At 48.7% G+C, this 20,590-nt stretch overlaps 9 protein-coding genes across 9 annotated transcripts; 4 read left to right on the top strand and 5 right to left on the bottom strand.

The window, feature by feature from the left end:
* Nucleotides 1–767: 767 nt before the first annotated feature.
* On the bottom strand, nucleotides 768–2,679 carry N7503_002546 (DNA-directed DNA polymerase delta subunit POL31; the record flags this gene model as incomplete). The annotated part of the gene is made up of 5 exons (XM_057062093.1): nucleotides 768–1,066; nucleotides 1,121–2,099; nucleotides 2,152–2,283; nucleotides 2,361–2,544; nucleotides 2,639–2,679. The coding sequence occupies 5 exons, from the start codon at nucleotides 2,677–2,679 to the stop codon at nucleotides 768–770; spliced, it is 1,635 nt and encodes a 544-aa protein (XP_056926055.1).
* An 820-nt stretch (nucleotides 2,680–3,499) lies between these two features.
* Nucleotides 3,500–4,546, top strand: N7503_002545 (NAD(P)H-dependent flavin oxidoreductase; the record flags this gene model as incomplete). The annotated part of the gene is made up of 1 exon (XM_057062092.1): nucleotides 3,500–4,546. The coding sequence occupies one exon, from the start codon at nucleotides 3,500–3,502 to the stop codon at nucleotides 4,544–4,546; it is 1,047 nt and encodes a 348-aa protein (XP_056926054.1).
* A 382-nt stretch (nucleotides 4,547–4,928) lies between these two features.
* Nucleotides 4,929–6,496, bottom strand: N7503_002544 (taxilin; the record flags this gene model as incomplete). Its single annotated transcript, XM_057062091.1, has 5 exons — nucleotides 4,929–5,411; nucleotides 5,464–5,707; nucleotides 5,774–5,922; nucleotides 5,977–6,251; nucleotides 6,370–6,496. 5 exons carry the CDS (start codon nucleotides 6,494–6,496, stop codon nucleotides 4,929–4,931), a joined length of 1,278 nt encoding a protein of 425 aa, XP_056926053.1.
* Nucleotides 6,497–7,577: 1,081 nt separating this feature from the next.
* On the top strand, nucleotides 7,578–9,850 carry N7503_002543 (Zn(II)2Cys6 transcription factor; the record flags this gene model as incomplete). Its single annotated transcript, XM_057062090.1, has 9 exons — nucleotides 7,578–7,629; nucleotides 7,690–7,709; nucleotides 7,763–7,846; nucleotides 7,909–8,207; nucleotides 8,268–8,685; nucleotides 8,738–9,047; nucleotides 9,111–9,325; nucleotides 9,377–9,440; nucleotides 9,489–9,850. The coding sequence occupies 9 exons, from the start codon at nucleotides 7,578–7,580 to the stop codon at nucleotides 9,848–9,850; spliced, it is 1,824 nt and encodes a 607-aa protein (XP_056926052.1).
* Nucleotides 9,851–9,972: 122 nt separating this feature from the next.
* N7503_002542 (uncharacterized protein) lies at nucleotides 9,973–11,059 on the bottom strand (the record flags this gene model as incomplete). Its single annotated transcript, XM_057062089.1, has 4 exons — nucleotides 9,973–10,494; nucleotides 10,560–10,706; nucleotides 10,802–10,822; nucleotides 10,883–11,059. 4 exons carry the CDS (start codon nucleotides 11,057–11,059, stop codon nucleotides 9,973–9,975), a joined length of 867 nt encoding a protein of 288 aa, XP_056926051.1.
* A 1,023-nt stretch (nucleotides 11,060–12,082) lies between these two features.
* On the bottom strand, nucleotides 12,083–13,195 carry N7503_002541 (uncharacterized protein; the record flags this gene model as incomplete). The annotated part of the gene is made up of 1 exon (XM_057062088.1): nucleotides 12,083–13,195. The coding sequence occupies one exon, from the start codon at nucleotides 13,193–13,195 to the stop codon at nucleotides 12,083–12,085; it is 1,113 nt and encodes a 370-aa protein (XP_056926050.1).
* Nucleotides 13,196–13,446: 251 nt separating this feature from the next.
* Nucleotides 13,447–14,595, top strand: N7503_002540 (protein N-lysine methyltransferase family protein; the record flags this gene model as incomplete). The annotated part of the gene is made up of 2 exons (XM_057062087.1): nucleotides 13,447–13,949; nucleotides 14,007–14,595. 2 exons carry the CDS (start codon nucleotides 13,447–13,449, stop codon nucleotides 14,593–14,595), a joined length of 1,092 nt encoding a protein of 363 aa, XP_056926049.1.
* A 1,268-nt stretch (nucleotides 14,596–15,863) lies between these two features.
* N7503_002539 (type III PLP-dependent enzyme) lies at nucleotides 15,864–17,266 on the top strand (the record flags this gene model as incomplete). Its single annotated transcript, XM_057062086.1, has 2 exons — nucleotides 15,864–16,146; nucleotides 16,212–17,266. 2 exons carry the CDS (start codon nucleotides 15,864–15,866, stop codon nucleotides 17,264–17,266), a joined length of 1,338 nt encoding a protein of 445 aa, XP_056926048.1.
* Nucleotides 17,267–18,130: 864 nt separating this feature from the next.
* N7503_002538 (cytochrome P450) lies at nucleotides 18,131–20,144 on the bottom strand (the record flags this gene model as incomplete). The annotated part of the gene is made up of 7 exons (XM_057062085.1): nucleotides 18,131–18,596; nucleotides 18,675–19,051; nucleotides 19,118–19,312; nucleotides 19,381–19,623; nucleotides 19,680–19,842; nucleotides 19,893–19,945; nucleotides 20,004–20,144. The coding sequence occupies 7 exons, from the start codon at nucleotides 20,142–20,144 to the stop codon at nucleotides 18,131–18,133; spliced, it is 1,638 nt and encodes a 545-aa protein (XP_056926047.1).
* Between the last annotated feature and the right edge of the window lie 446 nt (nucleotides 20,145–20,590).

Raw genomic sequence — 20,590 nt, 5'->3', positions numbered from 1 at the left:
TGTGAGCATACATGTTGAAGAGCATTTTGCAGGACATTAAGTGGCTAAAAGATGGACGTGATGGATTTCAACATATGAGAGTGGTTTGATGGGAAAAAGGAAGCCCAAAGTCCAAAGAAGGAAGAGGAAGAAGAGGAGGAAGAGGGGAAGGGGAACGGGAGGGCAGGCAAAAGAAGTAAACAAAGAACTAAATGTAAGAAGAGAAACGCAAACATACGTGTTGGAAGACATGAGTCTGATGAGAGAAGGACATCATGGATATGATGGATGTCAACAAAGTTGAGTGGGTTGATGGAAGGAAGTTCAAAGTTCGAAGTCCAAAGAAGGAAGATGGAAAAGATGGAAAAGATGGAAGGTAGATGAGAAAGGAAGAAGAAAGAGGGAGATGGGAAGAAAACATGAGGGTATTTATACTTTTGGAAGAGGGGGAGAGGGTGTCCCAAGATCATACCCTCATACTCCAAGATCACACTTGATATTCAGGATCGACCAATCACGCGAAACTCCAATAGGACTGCAAGATCACCCTTTCCCAAGGTCGACTCATCAAACGAAGCGACAAGCAATATCACGCATCCCATTTAGGAATACATCTATCCCAATCAAGCTTCACATCACGCGTCCCACTCAGGATAGACCCATCAGCCTCTTGTGCATCTGTTATAGACCAAACCATACATTCTCAAGGACAATAGAGCAATGGATAACAGTGCATGATGGATTAGAATGTAGTCATGTCATTAGCCTATTTCGAGTATGCTATCGATCTATTTTTTCTCTTCCTGTCCTGCAAAAACACCAAACCGGATAACCTCAACCTCCAGAGTCTCAGAATCAACCAGAATCAGCTCCCCGGTTTCCTTAAAACGTGGAAGAGACAGTAGTCGGACTCGAGGTACAGATGTCTCGCCAGCAGAGTCTGTCATCTCAGTATCACCACCATCCAGGTGGAGAGGAAGGTCACCGTCAATCACGGCAGTCTTGAAAGAAGGTTGATTTCCTGTGAAAAAAATATGCGGACAGGACTCGATAATAAACGGATCGGTTTCTTGGAACGGATACGACCCTAGAACATTGTTAGCATGTAGATCCAGTATATTTGTAGAAACATTAAACATACAGAGTGTGTCCGGGGCTGTGGGAACTCCAATTCGCCACCGGAGCATTGCTTCCATAACCTGCATGCGAGCGCCAGAATCGTCCGAGTCTTTGTCTGCGTCTCCATTCTCACCAGAGAAGTCGAGATACCGCAGAACATCGTCGACATTCTGGCCGCTACATCCCCATACTCGCCAGCCTTCCACTTCACCCTCCCAAGGATTGGTGACGCTGTCAAACCAGCCTGCTTCCGGGTTCTCTTCGCCAGATGGTGGAGGCGCAGCGTATGCTCTTGAATTTGGAAACATGGTACGGTGAATGCTCTGTTGAGGAAGGGAGAAATTTGCTGGGTCTGCCTCGCCTGGCATCAGGGTGACTGGGATACTAGGTAGAATTTCCGACAAGAAGCTATCCAGCTGTGTGATGGGTGAAGAGTTGTACGCCGAAGCATCATATCCGTACTTTCTCGGGACAACCTTCTTCTTTGTGCCGTTGTCCGTACCAGCTGATGCTGCATCGGTTATCACGCTAGCTCCGAGAGAGTTGCCCGCAATGATGAGTCGTGTGATTTTTGAAGCACCCGAAGAGAGGCCAGTGTCCTCATTCCCAGAGAACCCTGTGTACCCAAGAAGGTACTCTGTAAGCAATTCCAATGCGAGCGTATCGCTCGATGTCCCTGTAATCCCAAGTCCACTGACAAAAGCAATCTTTCCAGATTCCTTTGGAGCTGCGTCCTTGCCGTTATGTTTTGGACCTTCACTGCCCCATCTTTGTGGCTGTGGAGGCAGGTCTGGCACTTTAATGTCGATAACCTCGAAATCTCCATTGGCATTCTCTGTTCCTAACGCCGCGATGACAGTACCAGTAGTAAGATGGACGGATGAAAGGAAGTCTCCAGCCAGACGAACACGGCCCGACGCATCCTCTAGGGTAGTCTGGGTCAATGCTGGGTTGGTTGAGTCGACATAGGTACGGCGCGGAGGTGGTGCGGAGGTAAAGTTCTAGGCGTCGGTCAGATGTAGCCAACAGACTTTAAGAGTTATTCAAACCTACCTCTTTGGTGAGATCGTCCAGAATGTTGGGCTTCATTGGCATATCCATATACACTGTGCCGGCCACCCAGCACAGCTCACCCTGTCGTACATCAAGCACTCGATCCACACGTCTGGCACGCTCTCCGGCGATCTATTCAATGCAGAAGAATATTGTTAGTCAGGCCCTGGCGCAGTTCACGCGAATATCTGATCGAGGGATAGTCATACACTGATACCCTCCCATGCTTCTGTCGCAATTTTCTCGACCGCGGGCTTCAGCCCAGCGAGCCGCAGGAAGTACATATCGCCATACTGCTGTTTATAGTGCCGGCCAGGCCCAGATGGAAGCTTGAATGTGTCAAGGGGTTTGTAGTTCGAGGGAGTGCGGTAGGTCTCTTCGTATTCCTCGTTGCTATCCAAACAGAACACGCGCAATGGTCAGCCAGGTTTAGTGAAAGGGAACGTGGCATTGTTCCCATGGAACCAAGCATACTGTTGATACATACCCTGGAGGCCTTAGAAACCCGTAGTCATCACCTGGAGTCATTTTGTGGGTTTCAAGATCCCTTGACCTTGATGCGGAGTGGAAGAGTTCGGTGATGCGGGAAACATTTGGGTGACGCGAACCCCACGCGATCTAGCGCGTCCAATTACATTGCCGCTTTAGGCATCGCGCCCTTTACCTTAATTATTTTCAGTTCAACGCAGCAGGAGAAATAGGCCCACAAAATATCATTTTAAGTTGTATGTGGCTAGAGATTTCAAATTTTACCGTGTGTTTGTGTTATTGTCGTACAGTGTAGTCAGCATGGATACCTGCTGCATTTATTTTTGTACCTTAACGAGGCTCAATTGGACACAAGACATGGAACTCAGATCTGCTGGTCATTGTAGGATGTAGCTACTATAAGAGGTATCACAAGCTAGTGGCTAGTAGTAGTCAATGAGAAAACTATGAAAATGAACATAGGCTAGTTCAATAATGGAGAACTTGAAGTCGGCTATATGGTTTCGGCACAAGTAAAGGCATCTTGAAATATGATGCACGAGCTTTAAAATCGATGATCGACAAAGCACGAGACTAGTTAATACGATCTATGTATTGTCAGGGTTTAGTATTAAATGTGCATTCATAAGCTAGTCAAAATGCCTCGGTCCGGTTGAGCACAGCTTCCCCGCATTCTTGAACTCCGACCATCAAAATTATAGATACCCCAACATCCATACCTTGTACCCAAGTACCTGACGAGATTCCGCCACATAAAATCTTGTGATAGTTTTTAATACAATAGTATTCACCTTGCCATTGAACTCAACAACCTATTCTACCTCTTATTGCTGAACATCACAGCTCCAACTTCGCCAATATGTCTCTCCACACGCCCCTTTGCAGTCTTCTCAATATCCAGCACCCAGTCCTTTTAGCTGGCATGGCCCGCGCCTCAGGTGCTCCTCTCGCCGCCGCAGTCTCAAATGCAGGTGGCCTTGGCACAGTGGGCGGTTTAGGCTATACACCAGAGCAATTATCAGAGATGCTAACGGAGCTGAAATCACTACTCCGCGATCCTTCACTACCCTTTGGTGTAGACCTCGCCTTGCCTCAAGTAGGCGGAGGCGCACGCGCAACAAACCACGACTACACGCACGGACAGCTAGACGAGCTAGTCGAAGTTGCAATCTCGCACGGCGCGAAACTCTTCGTTTCGGCTGTAGGTGTCCCGCCCGAGAAAACTGTCAAAAGACTCCATGAGGCGGGGCTACTGATCATGAATATGGTTGGAGCGCCGAAGCATGCGGAGAAGGCCTTCCAGCGCGGAGTTGATATTGTTTGTGCGCAAGGTGGTGAGGGAGGTGGGCATACGGGTGATATCCCGTTCTCAGTGCTTATTCCTGCTGTCGTGGATGTTGCGAAGAAGTACAAGAGTCCGTTGACGGGTTTGCCGGCGCAAGTTGTTGCTGCCGGTGGAGTCAATGATGGGCGCAGTCTTGCGGCGTCTTTGATGCTTGGTGCGTCGGGTGTGTGGGTTGGGACTCGGTTTGTAGCTTCGGAGGAGAGTGGTGCGAGTCGTCTGCATAAGGAGGCCGTTGTTGGGGCTAAGTATGGGGAGACAAAGAGGACTTTGGTCGTTTCTGGGCGGCCGTTGCGCATGTTGCCTAACGATTACGTTAAGGAGTGGGAGAGTCGGCCTGCTGACATTGCGGAGTTGACTGCTAAGGGTGTTGTGCCGATGATGCATGATTTGGAGAATGAGAAGGACGTTGATATGCCTTTCTTGATGGGAGATGTTTCGGCGGGCGTCAAGGAGATCAAACCAGCTGGTGTAATTGTCAAGGAGATGGTCCAGCAGGCCGTGGATGTTCTCAAGACAGGCAATTCGTACATCACTGGTAATGGGCAATTGAGCAAGCTATAAATGAATCATATATGTTTGGTTGTACTGGTGGATATTCTTTGATTGTTTGATATGGCGTGTACTTGTACAGAAACATTTGGAACTGAATGAACCAGTTGACCCATGGTGACCGATACAAAAACAAAATTATTTAAAGTGTTGAACCTTAGAAGGGCATGTCATAGGCGACACATGTCCCTTGAAGAGTATCAACAAACCCTGTTGCCCATTTCGTATCATCCACAATCGAGTCTATTTCGTATCTTAGTACATCCGGGGCTCATAAATCCCCTCGAACAGCAATGGGGCACAAGAGAGTAGTAGTCGTGTCACCGCCTCAAATCACAGAATCGAAGAATATGGTAACATAGACAGATTGAAATGAAGCAATGCAAGAACTCAATCAATGGCAACCGTTCAGAACGGCATTCTTAGAAGCTCGGGCCTCGAGAAGACTGGGAGGCGGAGGCGGACCAAAGACAGGCCGTTCGGCAGGGTGGGAGATGGTACGATCATGCTCGTCTAACTCTCCCTCCTCGCTTAAGTCTTCCTCGTCTTCGTAATCGTCATCGTACTCGCTCTCGGTGCCTTCGTCATCATTTTCTAAGTGATCATCGCCCTCGGCTAATCCTTCGCCGCGGCCTTGTGCCTGCATACGACGGCACAGAGCCTCGAGATGTTGACACTTGCGTCGCCATCGTTCGAGTTCTCCATGATTCCGAGTACGCTCTTCGGCCATTTCAAGGATGTTGCGATTGGTTGATTCGTGCTTCCGATTGAGAGTGTGGTTCTCCTTCTCCAAACGCTTGGTCTTCTTGGACATCTCTTCCATTTCCTTCCGGAAAGTCAGGAAAAGCTCATTGCTGTTGTTCAAAGTATCCTCGACCTGTTATCCGTTAACTGAATGGCCGGCGTAGAAACGACGAGGGCCTCCGTACCTGCTTGAACTTCTCGACGTAGATGTTGAGCTGACTGCGTAGTTCTGCTTCCGTATGAGAGAAGGTAGAGACCTGCGCACTCAAAGCTCGGCCGCGAACGGATTCATTGTCGGCAGCTCGGCGTTGCTCCTCGTACTTGGCGGTCAGGCTCTGGATCTCCGAGTCCTTGCTGCGAAGGAGACCCTTGTAATGAAGCTCGCGGGTGTCAAATTGCTCGCTAATAGTCTTGAGCTTTACACGGAGTCTAGGATTCACGTGTCAGTAGATTGAAGAGCCACAACTGCTCCACTTTGGCGGGGGAAAGGCGTACGCTTCATCCAAATCCGTATCCACTTTCTCGTTACGAGGATTCCCCTTGGCAGCCATGACATCTTGAATGTCGTATAGCAAAGAGTCCAGTCGTTCATTCACGATCAAACGGGCCTTCTTCTCTGTGTCGTCCAGCTTCTTGTTCTCGTCCTGCAATGTTTTAGTAAGCGCAATAGACCAGCCCCGGAGGTCTGGCTTGCCTACCTTAACTTTCTTGTTCTCCTTGGTCAGCTCTCGGCACAGCTTCTCCAGCTTGTCCTTCATGGTGACAGTCTTTCCAAATTCCGATTTGCCTTTCTCCTGCTCCTTCTGCAGTTGATCGGCGCGTTTCTTGCTCTTCGCATAGTCCCGGTCCAACTTTTTCATGTCCGCTAGCAACTCGGTATACTTTTTGGAAACAGCCTCCAGGCGAGTCATTGGGGATTCCATGGTATTGAGAAGTTGGTTCAGATCTCGAGTCGCCTTCTTAACTTCGCGCTCTGTATATTTCAAGTTAGTAACCAAGTCCAGCCTCCAGACGAAACACGTATGCAAGTGGCCTCAAAATCTCAAGTTGGAGATCGCGAGGAACTCCACGCACACCCTGGTAACACGCACCGATTTCTGCTTCCTGTTCCTTCTCACCAACGGCATCCTGTTCCAACTGCGAGATCTTGGCGGCCAGTAGTTTGGATGTCTCACTCGGATCGGTGGCTTTCTTCCCCTTGTTGTTTTTCTTACCCATGGTGGCGGACGACATATTGCGCGGTATTCGCGGGATCTTGCGGATCCGAGGAGGGCTCGATATGGGTTCGTAGTGGTCGCGTGGCCGGTATGAAGCCGAAAAATTGTGCAGATTCGGGGTGGATACACTCGGAGGGGGAGGTGCGGGTTCAATCGGGGGACAGGATGGGGAGACGTGAAGAGATCCCAGAGGCAGAGCGGGCCCGGTCAAGAGCAACACCTCTGGGGCAAGTTAATAGTGATTCGCCGTGCTTTCCTGTCTAGGCGGAGGTCAATGGCTCCTTCTTCGGAAGAGAACTCGACGAGGGGGAAGCCTTAGTCATCGACCCAGCCGCACATCCAGCCACACTATGGTTATTACGCTTCTAATACGTGTTGAGATACTTCACGCTTGACTGATCATATAGGGGAATCCTTAGCTTCTACATTGGTGTCATTTTGTCCACAAGTTCCTCATTTGTAGCAGGGAGTACTGCTATTCCGGCTGACATAAGTCCGATAGGCTCCGGACCGACTTGTGAGGTCATGTTCTCGAGGCATCTCAACGCTCCAGCCCTTCTAGCCTAGTTAACGTGTCCGTGGTCTCACTGCACTTGCGTAGGTCATCATGTTGATACCTCTACACACAATTTAGCCATACACCTGGATCGGACAAAGCCAGTATCCGAGTACTACAAGCTCCAATGCGGCACCATTCACAGTAATAACCCATGACCATTCATCAAAGTGCTCCCCAAAAGCCGCCTAATATGGCAGGATTTTAGGACACTAGTAACTACCAGCTTTTCTAATCCACTGGCACTACTTGTCTCGATACCCAGGCTGTGGAAACAGCTTTATATCTAGTCCTTAGTAGCTGATCATTGAATATACCATATAAACACGTGGTAGACCTTTTAGTTCCAGCCTCGATTCCGAAAGACTTCCCCTAACAACCTTGCAATATGACATTGGATGTGTTCAGGTCTGTGTAGCAAACCCCTGATAACACATAAGCGGGCCCGCTTGGCCCCCGCAGATAAGAAGTAGCACGGACTTCAACCATCCATCCTTCTCTAAATGTAAATGTCACGTCAAACACCATGGATAAACAGGTCAGAACAGCTCGAGGACCCAAGCCGACGAAGGCTTGTGGTAAGTTAGACATGGGCAATACCCCATACTTATGCAGCACGTAACTAAATATACAGCCAGTCAATTGTCGGCGACTAAAGGTATATCCTGCGTGGTTATAATTGTGTGACCATGCGTTGAAAATCATTCTTAGATGAAATGTGAAGTCTCAGGGGCTCCACCTTGCCGTCGATGCCGCCATACTCAGACTACTTGCGTTTTCAAGCCTCGGGCTAATGTATGTTGTACATGATCACCTTGAAAGCGCATGCGCAATGCCGGTACTTACTTTCTGTCAAGGCCTCTGCACTTCATGATTTATTTGACCTCGAGGAGGCAGACTTATTCAACATACATCCTGCAATGCGTGACCATCAGTCCATTCTGGATCGATTAGATCGAATTGAATCTGCCTTAGGGATTGAACGAGATGTCCTAGAGGACCCAGTTGTTTCTTCAGTCTCACCAACAGAGGAAGATGACCAATTTATATTCATACAAGGAGCTTGGGACGCCGTTGCTCATCTGAGATCCATAACTCGACCAGTACAGGAAGAGGCTATTTGGGCGAGACCAAATATCAAGTGCCTTTGGACCTCGTAAGTTGATCCCGGGGGCCGTGTTGATCTCCTGAGATGACGGACTCATTGGCTTTACAGATTTCTCAACAATCTACCGCTGCTTCACTTCTTGAAAGATCGAGATGCCTTTAATTCTCCAACACCGTTGTTACTAGCTGCTGTTCTATACATCGCCGCGCTTCACCACAAATCTTCCGAGCTGGGGTCCCTAGAAGCAGGCTATTTTACGGCGACTTGCTGCGCAATAGCTGAGCTGGCATCCCCAAATATAGATATCGACCTCTGTAAGAGGAGGGATAAAGAAACAATAGATATTACGAGACCCAAAGCGTTCCACAATGTCCTTGGTCTGATCATGGCAAGTCTAAGCTCCGAAGCTTATATCGAAACGACCGGTCTGTGGATCGCAATGGGTTACCGACTCTGGTTAGACCACTGTCCCTTTGATCTGGGAACTTCGACACTAGATTGGCGTGGTCTATTCTCTGGTCTTCAAGTGAGTTATATTTTGAATCCTGAAGATTGCTTGACTATGCTGATGGCTGCAGGTCATTGACATTGAACATGCGTCTATACACATGTCCTACCCTCTCATTCCCCACAAACCACCAACGCCTGGTATCCACCGTCTAGACAGCCATCAAGAGAATGCTTTTCAAGGTCTGGCCGAAATGATGCACTTTGGTCTCAGCCACTTTGTGGGAAGAGGCCTGCCGACAATTTGGTGCTCAATAAATGCAGATGCCACTGACTGTATCCCGGCGGTTCGCAGTCCTTTTACAGAGCGAGACTCTGAGGTTATACGTCTTTGGGCTCGAAAGCTTGATGACTGGCTTGTTCGGTATAATGGGGCATCTCGTAAGGATTCAAACGACCCCGACTGATGTTTTATCATTTGCTGATGCCAGCCTTCTGGTCAAGAGCCATCCCCGTCTGACCGACAGGGTATTTTGATATTGTTACAGTATCATTTGCACAAGCTTTATGTGCTCTCAATCTACCATCCTGCTCGGGGATTTGATCTCAGCTCGGCTAATATTAGTCCTGTCGAGAGACATGAGCTGCTGGTGTCAGCACGAGCAGTATTAAGACTGCGCCAAGATGATGCAAGTATTTGGTCAAATTGGGATCTGATAGTGAGCATGGTCCTTAATATCCTATATGGGGTTTGCTAAAACTCGAGCCAGATGATAACATGGGCTGCTATCCTCCTCCTTCGTGGAGTAGAGGATGGCATTACCCACCAAGATGGTATAAGTTCCCAGTCCCACTAATATAATCACTTTTAACAAATTATAGACCTACACCTCATTCAATCCCACCTTCAAAGCCTAGAGCGAAGCTCTCAAACTACAGTGAGTATACACACTGTTCTATTACAGCGCCTCGAATCCAGCATGCAGGCCATGCATACCCCGCCAGACACAAGTTCTGCATTGGTGTTTCCGGGCCCTGGTGCCGATGATTCGTGGACGATCTTCGACCATGAAATCATGTCTTTAGCAAATCCGCCTTGGTTATTTGAGGACTCCACCACATTTTCACAGACCCACAAATCTCTCTCTCAGCTACCTGCCAGCCTGCCTGTCCCCTATGCGAGCTTGCTGGACAGCAGTGCTCAGTCCTTTGAAGCAAATACAGTCTGGAACAGCACAGAGTAGATTGGATCTCAAACCCATAATGAATATATATCAAACCCACCATAATTGAGCACAGCCCCACATAGATTCCATACGATAGAATTGACCTATACTCATACCACGGTCCGTTCACAGACATGCATCTAAACCCGCCTCACAACGAACCAAATCCTAATGGGGTTATCGCCATGGAGAACCCTCATTACACCTTTAGTATAGGCACTCCAATCCTCAAATCCCCCCTCAATCTCCCATTGCGTCCCGGTCTCCTCCTGAACCTGTCTCCAAAGGCTCTTCCATGTCTCCAGATTATGGCGGTAAATCAGTGACTCCTTGCCCTCATTATTAGTATCGTCAGGATCAGCACACCCAACCTGGCGTCCAATCAGAAGTGAACCAGGCTGTGCACGAAGCAAGCTAACAACGCGCTTGGCAACAACTATCTGCTGGTCCCAACCGAACAGGTGAAAGAACGAGGCCGTGTTGATGATATCCAGTTTACCAGTGAGGTCTCTCACGAGATCGGAGTCATCGTCGAAGATGTCAGATGCGATGAACTTGGATTTGAGGGTTTCACGGTCCGCGAAGAGGTCATAGCCCATGTTAAAGAATTTTTTGTGGAGGTCAGAGGCGTATAAATTTTCGGATGGGACACCGTCGTAAGCCTGTTTTTGTTTAGGAGCTTGAATGGGAGCGTGGCATTGCCTAGGGGATATCCACATCGACATACCAGGTGCCGCAGCTCTTGTCCAATAGCACAGCCCATATCCAGAAGCTTCTGGCCTGATTTCAATCGTTCGAGAATCTCAGGGTAGACTGGTAACTTGGGGATACTCATATCCAGGAACCGGAATGACCCGATACAAGGATAAGGGAACTAGGTCGCAACTTGAAATTAGCATTGACCGAGGCATGATAGTGGTTAATCAACCCAATCTATGCTCAGGTGGGACTGAGTATGGAGGGACTTACCACTTCGAAAGCGCGATCCCGCTAAGGAAAATATTACATGTCAATTAGTGTATCGGTGCTTAGAACCGAGACTTGACTAACCACATCTTTCACATGCTGTAGCACCTGATCTGGTGGAATCTTGCTATAATTCTCCAGGATGGTCTTCGCAGGTTCCGGCACCTCTTCGAAATCTGTTTTATACCAAGGTAGCTCGTGCGGAGCCCTACCCTTGGTAAGAGCGGCTCGCCTTTCAGACTCAGTCCTGGCTTTGGCCATTATGCGGTATTTAAAATAATGATGGATGGAGCTAGTGGGAGACGTTGTTGTTTGCACAGGATTAGATAGGAAAGTTAGTTGGATTCTGTGCGATTTCCAAGGTTATCTCCGAGGTCACTACTATGTGATAAGGCGGTGTTGGAAACATTGGGTTGATCCCTACATATTCTGTACTACAACCATGTATGCTTAGAATAAATGAATGATAAACAATTGATATCAATCACCCACTTGAAATCTTCGCTTATTCGATACCCTAAGAAGCTATAATAACTGCATGCAATCGTCCCTGTCATTCAGTCGTTTACGCAACAGGGGAGGGGACCGGATTTAGGGATTATCTTATCTCCGACGATCACGGTACGTATGTTTCTTCATCGAGTTCCCATGATAGATACCTCCAGGGCTCTTGAGCACACCAGAATAGGATGAAAGAATTGATCATTACTGGTTGTGCTTACTATCACACCACAGGCGGTTTTGCATGCAATAGCTCAGTGCATTTTTGATTGGGCAAGCAATTTTCTCGAGTTTTATTTACAGTGCTTTAGTACGTACTAGGTACAGTTCGAATTAGGAAGACTTGAAAGCCGCAATCAATATATTGCACCAGCATCGGTGGGGTATAAGTACAGTGAAAACAAGGGTCATCATATCGTGCGTGGATGTAATAGATCGACTGAGCATATCACATAGCATCATCTTCAGCAGAAGCTAAGAGCGAGCTTCATGAGACGTCAGTATTGTGGCGACTGGATTCACCAGCCAGATTTACCCCGTTACCTGGATCATTAATGGAGGTGGGTCGGGATAATATGTCAGGAGATTCTGGTAGCGGAAATGGTGGGAATGGTTCTGTTTGTTCGCCCGAAAGCCGTCGGATAGATGACCCGATGGACTTTTGATCAGTATGATCGACTTGCTGTTCGCCCATCGGTAAGAGGCTTTGTTGAGAGGGTTGCCTGGGTATTGGTTCCTTTGTCGTTGAGGGTGATGTGGGCTGCAAACAATGTCAGCGTTTAATTACATTGCGAAATGATTCATAGTGCTGTGTACCTGGTGACTGTTGTCAAGATGAAGACCCCGCTTAGCAGCTAGTTCTTGTGCGGCAATTCGGTTCTTCTTGATCATTAATTCCTCATGTGCCGCCTGATCCTTCTCGACTTGCAGATCCGCCATTGACGGGGGATTGAAACCGTGTATGATCTCTTGGTCTGTGCTCATTGGTGATTTTGTGGATGAACGCTTCTTTTTCTTCTTGCGATTTGACTTCTTGGACGATGCATCCCCTAAACTGGAAGTACCAGAAGCAGATCTCACCATTTCTGACTTGGAGCCCTGATCATCCGACTCCAAACCAGTCCCACGACGTCCAAAAACAAGAGCAAATTCATCGTCCAGCGGAACTGCGTCTTCTTCTTCATCACTCGGTAGCAGATCTCCACGAGAGCTCAGTGAGTTGGATGTATCGCGAGACGAGCCAGTCCCACTTCGATCCCTTCTATTTTCATTATAGGATATTAGACCTCCTTCATCCTCGGTCGCTTCCATTAATGGCTCATCTTCGTGTGCATAGCGTCGCGAGCTGCCCGGGTGTTCTTGCAAGTCCGCTGCGGAGGGACGATACTTGATTCCTTTCGCCCCAAACCTCCAGGGAAAGCGTTCCAGAAATCCGATCAGTGAAGAGCTAGGGATGACCGTGGGGTCGCTGCGATCATCCGGGATGTGTACTGTACTCCTCCGTCTTGTGTTACGTGTACCGTAACTCATCCTTCTTGGCCGGCGTGGCTGCTCTGCTGTATTTCGGGTCAACCCACTGCCCGCTAGAAGGCGATCCAATTCTCCGGTACCCCATCCTAGCAAGCTATCCTCTTCCTCGGCGTTATCCCAGTCATCGTAGAAATCGAAGTTGGCCTCGGCATTATCCCGGCGCCGGCGCCTCAGCTGATCTTCCCGGCTTGGGAAACAAGGAGCGGTACATCCATTAATGCAGTTGCCAATGGAGGCCACACATGGAGACAAGTAGTTTTGTGAAAAAGCGTATAGTCCTTCCTGGGCGGTCTCGTTGGCGGACTCGATATTATGGGAGATCTGGTTGATTCGCTGCCGGATGCGCGGATCGCGCGATCGCATCATCTTGCAGCACGGTCAGGGTGAGCAGGAGAAACCGGAAAGGGCGGAAGTCAATTCATCGTAAGGGGGTTGAGGAACGTGAGGTCCGGGGCCGCGCAATTGTTGGGGTATTCGAGCGATGTCATCTGGTTACTGGGTTAGTCAGCTGACACGTGATACCAAGGTCTGGGGTAAAAAAAGGAAAAGAAAAAGAAAAAAGATAAAATGGATTTGAAGCATAAGAGAAAATTGGGTATTCAAAAGTAATTCTGACCATGGTTTATTACATTCGCTTTTTAAAGCCCCCAAAGTTTCACCAAGAAAAGAAAAATGCCAAGTTGTCCCGACCACAGCAGAAAAAATCCGTCTTTATCACTGCTCTCATTTGCATCACCACTGATCTCGGGGATGATTTTCTAGCAGAAGATGTGGATTTAGTGGCAACCTGGGCCCAGCGTTCACCCCGGGAAACCATTGATCAGAGTTCCCAAAAATGGCAAGCTGGCTCGCGACAACTTTTGATCTCCATGGGACCATATTCAATCGACCATGTCTCCCAACACGAAGCAGTGTTCCAGATCCGGACCCAGACTATCCCGCAAGATATACTTGGGATTGACACCACACCGCTGGTGATATCGGGCTGTAGTGCCCCCTTTAAGTGGCAATCAGAGCCAGCTGAGAAATTGATTCAGCGAGAATTCAGCATGAGAAGCAAATCTGATCCAACTCTGAAAATTTGGGAGGAGACGGGCAATAGCATTGCCCGACACATTTGGTAATAGGCATTCTCCTTCAGCTCGCTTCTTCATTTTAATTTGATTTATTCATGCAGGGATGCGGCACTTGCATCGATCATTTTCCTCAATCAATCCATCACCGGCACAGCCACAGCCATTCCTCTTCTCGATCAGCTGCTCAAGCCACGCGGCTCGGCCCTTCAGGCAGTGGAATTGGGCGCTGGATGTGGTATTGTGGGCATTGCACTGGCAACAATGCTTGACCAATGCAATGTGCTCCTCACCGACCTCCCTGAGGTTGAGAAAATTGTAATGCGCAACATTGATGAGGCCCATCTCAAGCCGTCCTCGTCGGTCCGGTATCAAAACCTTGACTGGGATGAGCCGCCACCAAACCTCTGCAGCCAGCCCATTGATTTGATCCTTGTCTCCGACTGTACCTATAATGCAGACAGCTTGCCCACCTTAGTTTCAGTTCTAGACCGATTGGTCCGGACTTCCCCGGACGCGTTGATTCTAGTGGCCCTGAAGCGGCGGCACGAGAGCGAAGCCATCTTCTTCGATTTGATGAAGGATGCGGCATTTACTGCCCAGCAGACAACTGTCCCGTTACCATCACAGCATGACCAAAGCGATACAATTGAGTTGTACTGCTACCGGCGTGAACATGTCGACGTGTCATAGTGCATGTTGATCAGAGCGGAGCTTAATGGTCCGTGCGCCCAATCCACTGGTGCGTCATACCCGAGGTTCTCGCCCTTATTAGCGTTAGCGCGGGGAGCTTGTTCGATTTGTTCTGGCACTTGCCTGTAACGTTTTGGGAAACCCGTCGCTACCTTGTAATACTTTTTTCTCTTAAACTCAAGGAATTAGCTTTGACGTGGGGGTTACTCACCAGCATGTATGAGTACTTTATGTATCACCATACATATCATCGTCCACTAAAGAAGATTTCCTAGCGTAATATTGACAGGGATGACTACACCGCATGTTTTTTTTTTTTAGCATCCCGAGAATTACCACGGTGTGCGCTACAGTATGCAATACGCAGGCACGCACGTACATGCATATCGTACCTATTACCTACATTCAGCTAACACGAAAACAAGTATAGAAATCGCGCATAGTGGATAGGTAGAAGAAAACTGGGTCTCGGAGGGGGAAGATCCCAGTTTTTGTGTGTGTGGACTCTCTTTGCGGGAACGGTTTGAACCCTGGGCCTGGATGCCGTAAGCAGTTCCATAGTTTTTCCCCCAGAGCAAGTGGACTTTCCTTTTCTTTCCCCTCGTGTTTGGGATCATCTAGGTGAGTACTTTTTTTTTTGCTTGGTTTAATGTACCTCGACTCGATGGCTATTGGTGTGTCACAGTGCGTGATTTAATTACCACTATACCCTTTGTGTCTGTGTCCTTCATGCCCTAAACACCGCCTTGGTGAAAGCTGAAAAATCTGAACTTCCCCCGAACCTCAGCCGTCCATTTTTTTCTCTCATATTTTATTTTCGTCTACCCTCAGGTTGACTAACTTATGGTAGCGTCACACATCGTGTCCATTTTCTAGCTTTTTTTTTTACTGCCTTAGGTTCGACTAAGGCATCACCGGCATCACGGCTCCAGCCTCATTTGTGCTTCTCAGCCAAATTGTATCCACTCGACGTCTCCGGGACACTCTTAACAACATTCCACCTCCTGCTTCTCGCTGAGCTTCCGTCGGGTGCGCCTTTTTTCACCCCGTTGACGCCCCACGATCATCCCTCAAACCTTGAGCTGCCGCATAGGACTTCTCTGAAGGTTCTTCCTCTTAAGGAGGAAGGGTCTAGGAGGCTTGGTCCAGTCAACTTCGGTTGCGAAACTTTTCGCCCTCCCTAACGCGCAGTCGCGTAAAACGTCTACTTTCTTTTATTATACCAATCTTTTGAATCCGTTTCCGTGCTGAGTCGCAGCTGTACGGATATGGCACCGACTGCGTGTATTACCCCTGTTGAGGTATGCACCATGAAGAACCACATCTGTCGTGATCTTGGTGTGACCAGCAACCATGGGGAGGAATTGTTGCAATCTCGGTTGGCTGCCAAGGACCTGGTCCTTGACATATTGAAGAAGCGTGCCGCTGAGGTGGATGTGGACCGCTGTGGAGCGGGAGAGGAGGATGCTTTTTATGTCGCTGATATGGGCGAGGTGTATCGCCAGCATATGCAGTGGAAGATGAACTTGGGCCGTGTTAAGCCTTTCTATGGTAAGCGTTTCGCGTCTGCTTCGCAGTGAGCTACTCCCTCGGACCTGACTAACTGGCCCCTGCAGCTGTCAAGTGCAACCCAGACCCTGAGGTCCTTCGTCTCATGGCCCAGCTTGGCAACGGATTTGACTGTGCTTCCAAGTCCGAGATCGATCTTGCCCTTCAGACGGGCATCGATCCCAGCCGAATCATTTACGCCCAGCCGTGCAAGACCAAATCCTACCTCCGCTACGCCAAGGAGGTGGGTGTCAAGCAAATGACTTTTGATAATGCCGACGAGCTGTACAAGATCAAGACCCATTTCCCGGAGGCTGAACTCTACCTCCGTATCCTGACCGACGACTCAACCAGCCTGTGCCGATTGAGCATGAAGTTCGGTGCTTCCCTGGATGTGGCCCAACAGCTGCTCCAGCTTGCCCACCAGCTCGAACTGAAGGTCGTTGGTGTCAGCTTCCACGTCGGCTCGGGCGCCGAGGACCCCCGTGCTTTCCTTAAGGCGGTCCAGGATGCCCGCCTGGTCTTCGATCAGGCCGAGGAGATTGGACATGAGCTTCACACCCTCGACGTTGGTGGTGGTTTCTGCCAGGATACTTTCGAGAAATTCTCGGCCATCCTGGGCGACGCTTTGGAGACCTACTTCCCGCCCAATGTCCGCATCATCGCTGAGCCTGGTCGCTACTACGTCGCCAATGCCTTTACCCTGGCAGCCAACATTATTGCTCGACGTGACGTTCCGGACCCGATGGATCCCTCCCGCGATGCGTACATGATCTACCTCAACGACGGTGTCTATGGCAACTTCTCGAATATTATTTTCGACCATCAGCACCCCGTTGCCCAGATCCTTTCGTCTGCGGCCAACCCCGAGCAGGGCACTCCGAATTCTGCGACTTCGGAAAACATCTCGTACTCGATCTGGGGCCCCACCTGCGATGGTATTGATGTGATCAGTGAGCGGATTGATCTGCCTGGTCTCCTCAATACCGGTGACTGGCTCTACTTCGAAGAGATGGGTGCTTACACCAAGTGCAGTGCCACTCGTTTCAATGGTTTCTCTGACAACCACGAGGTGATCTACATCTCGAGCGAGCCTGGTGCTTCTGCCCTGCTCAACTATTGATTTTTGATTTTTGACTTTTTGACTTTTGAATTTTTGATTTATTGTTTCCCACTGTTACACCTTTTCGGGTCTACTGTGTTTGTTTTTGCGATTGAAAATATGTTTGTTTGCCATTCGCCTTGGAAAGTCTACTTGGTATACTTAGCTTTTGCATTTGTGCGTCATAGAGCTAGTTAGACTTTAGAGATCTGAATCGGTGGTTTTTCGGTCCTAATCAAGTTTGCTTATTGCCTGCGCTCGCCTCCTAACTCCTTTGCACTGGATTTGATGCATTTATTTGTTCAATTCGTGCCTCCAAGTCTGTTTGTTCTACAGTTCCAGTACTTTCGTGGGTCTTTCTGATGTTTACGAAGGTGCGGTCAATCATCTAGCCCATAAAATCTGCATATATTATATGAGGATCTGCCCAGGTGTCAAATCGACGCTGCAATAGCACCGCTATGCAACCAGTTCCAGATTCCTTCCCATTTCGCCCAGGTCTGCTCTGCTAAACCACTGCCTGACTATTGTTAGAGAAGAGGCCATGGGCTGTCGTTCAGTTCCAATGTTAGGTACATGCAGGGTAGATATCTCTGTGATATGTCTAAGTCTGAATGGGGAGATTGGTGCGTGAAGTCAGAAGAAGGGAACGATATAAAGACTGTATGCTTATATTACTTTTTAAGTCAAGATATTCATGTAGGGCCTCAATATTAGAAGATTAGACACAGCCTGAATATGACATAATTACTACTAAGCTCGCATGTAGCCTACTTGACGTATCCATACTAGCCTATGAAGCTGCGTGGCCAAAGATAACAAATTAAATAATTCCCGCACAGTCATGGTAATGATCAGAACAGAGATACCAGGGGATTAGAGTCTTTAAGCCGCAATGTGTTCTGGCATCCAAGTGCTGAACGCCATACCCTCAGGCACACTCTTCCACTGAAGGGTTTGTGGATCCAGAAGCTTCTTGCAATCCTCTACGCTCGATCTGATAATTTTTACCTTACCCGCAGATCGAGGCTCGATGTGGACCGGGTACTCATTTGGCTGCACCGTGATACCCCCGACAAGGTCTTCCACATCGTAGTTAAAGAGCTGACCCTGCTCATCTTTGGCCGGGGAAAAATTGAATGCCCAAATGAGGCGCGAAATACCCAAAAAGAGAGATCTTTCGGCAATATGAATACCCTGGCACATGCGGCGGCCAGCTCCAAAAACAAAGTTGTCACGTTTCTTCGTATCACCCATCGCAGATTGAAAGAGGGTAGTATTATCGCCCGTGAACCGTTCTGGCTTGAAAACTCGTGGTTCGTCAGACCGGTTAGGATCCATGTGAATAGCCCTTTGCAATTTTTGTTAATCCCAAATCTCTTGGATGCATATAGTCGATTTCAAATTTCTCGGCATGAGGAATACGTACCAGACATTGTTCACTACTGTAGCGCCCTGGGGAATCGTATAGCCCATATAATTGTCATCCTTCAATGCAGCATGCGGCACGCCAAGAATAACCGTAGGCATCCATCGTAGGCTTTCCTTGATACAGCAGCGGATGTACGGTAGGTTTTCATAATCTTCCATTGTTGGAAGACGATCAGGACCGACCACGCGATCGATTTCTTCCTGAGCCTTGCGTTGCACCTCAGGCCAAACGAGGATGGCCTGAATGAAACCATACAAAGTGGACGATGTAGTATCCGATCCTGCCTCCAGTAGTGAGCCACTGATGTAGCCTGCCGCATCGTCATCAAAGCCTTCCTTTGATTGAGCTCTGTAAACGTCATTGCAGAAACAAGGCTGGTATTACAGTCAGCCTTACCCCGTGGTATATTCATTCCATGAGTATCACGAGCAAGAACGTACCAAGCCTTTGCCGCTATCCAACGCTTGTTTTGACTTCATCCAGTGGTGGACATAATTCTTTCTTTCGACCGCGAATAAGCTTTTAGCGTAACTAACGTTTGGGGCCAAGAAATCCGGCAGCTTCTGCAAAATTGGATAGAGATCCGCCACTTGAGCGCTGGAACTCCCTGATAGCTCACCCCATTTTTCAAAACTCTGGGAAGAATTAGTGGCAGGCCCACGAAAGTTACAACGTCTAGCCAATAGCCTCAGGGCTATCTTACCTCAAAGAGCTGCATGAGATTCGGGTCCTTGTTATTGACGCAGCGATAACCATATATCATTTGGGTGGAGAGAGAGTATGTGAATCTCCGGACGTGGCGGAGTAGGTCGTCCGGGGTATCCAAAAGACCTTCCAGGAGGAATTTGTTCTCTAGCTCTTGGTAAGGTACATAGGTGATGGCAGCCTTGATGTTGAGAAAATTGTGAATCATGCGGTGAATCATACGCCAGTTGTCGCCGTATCTCTGTTCAGGTCAGAATAACCCATGCATGTTCGATTCTGGATCAGTGGCTAGCTAACCATGACGACCAGTCGGAGGTTTCCACTGGCAATCCTCTGTCCGATAAACATGTCTGGCCGGTCTGAGTAGTTTCCGCTCCTCTTGTCCAGCACCTCCTTGACAACAGTGTCGGAGGACAACACGACCATTGTCTTGGTGCCCAAAACTAGCGAATAGATTGGCCTGCCAGTATAGTGAGAAATGTTTCTGTCCGAAAAGAGAGGCAAAGCTACCCGTATTCCTTGGCCCACTTTTGCAATTGAAGGTGCGGCTTAGAGACTGGCATCTATGTGAATCTATCAGGATCGAAATCTCTCTGAGTTCGAAGTCAATAAGGTACGCACAAGATGCAAGTTACCCAGCAGAGGCAGCGTTGGAGGCCCAGGTGGGTATCCGGCAGGCCTAGAGCCAACCTTGACTAGCTTAAGGAGTAGCAAGACAACCCCCGCTAACAAAGGAAGCAAAGCGAATGAAAGGCTAGTCATGTTGCTGTTTCGAATCGTCGTTCTTGAAGCAACTTGATGGTAAGCCAGTCGTCTCAGGTAAAATCTCAAGTGAAAAACCTTCGTTGAAGGATTTCACAAAGCAAGCACGGTCGGACTTATAAGTCGTTCCAGTTGACATGTGTAGCTCAAAAAGTCTACTCTCCCCTACTGTATGTACAGATCCTCTACGTTCATTGACAGGCATCTCAGCATCATGAGATGAGGAGCGTTACTGCGGGGTAGAACCTTAACCCCTGTAAGCCCACCAAGCAACTAGGACAGATTGGAAAACTGGGGTATTGGTGACCATTCACGGCTATGCTAGCTCAAAACGCGGGTCCGCCGCTTTCTGGCAGGGGCCCTTATCTGGAGCCCGAGTCTCCAAGCCGACCCCGGCCGCAGCCACGGATGTGATTGCGCGGCCTCGGGCTGCGAACAGATTGGCC

The sequence above is a fragment of the Penicillium pulvis genome (assembly GCF_028828015.1).
Source record: "Penicillium pulvis strain IBT 33274 chromosome Unknown contig_12_segment0_segment0, whole genome shotgun sequence".
NCBI classification, from domain to species: domain Eukaryota; kingdom Fungi; phylum Ascomycota; class Eurotiomycetes; order Eurotiales; family Aspergillaceae; genus Penicillium; species Penicillium pulvis.
Note: the sequence above shows the minus strand (reverse complement) of the source record. Positions and strands in the feature narration are given on the sequence as shown.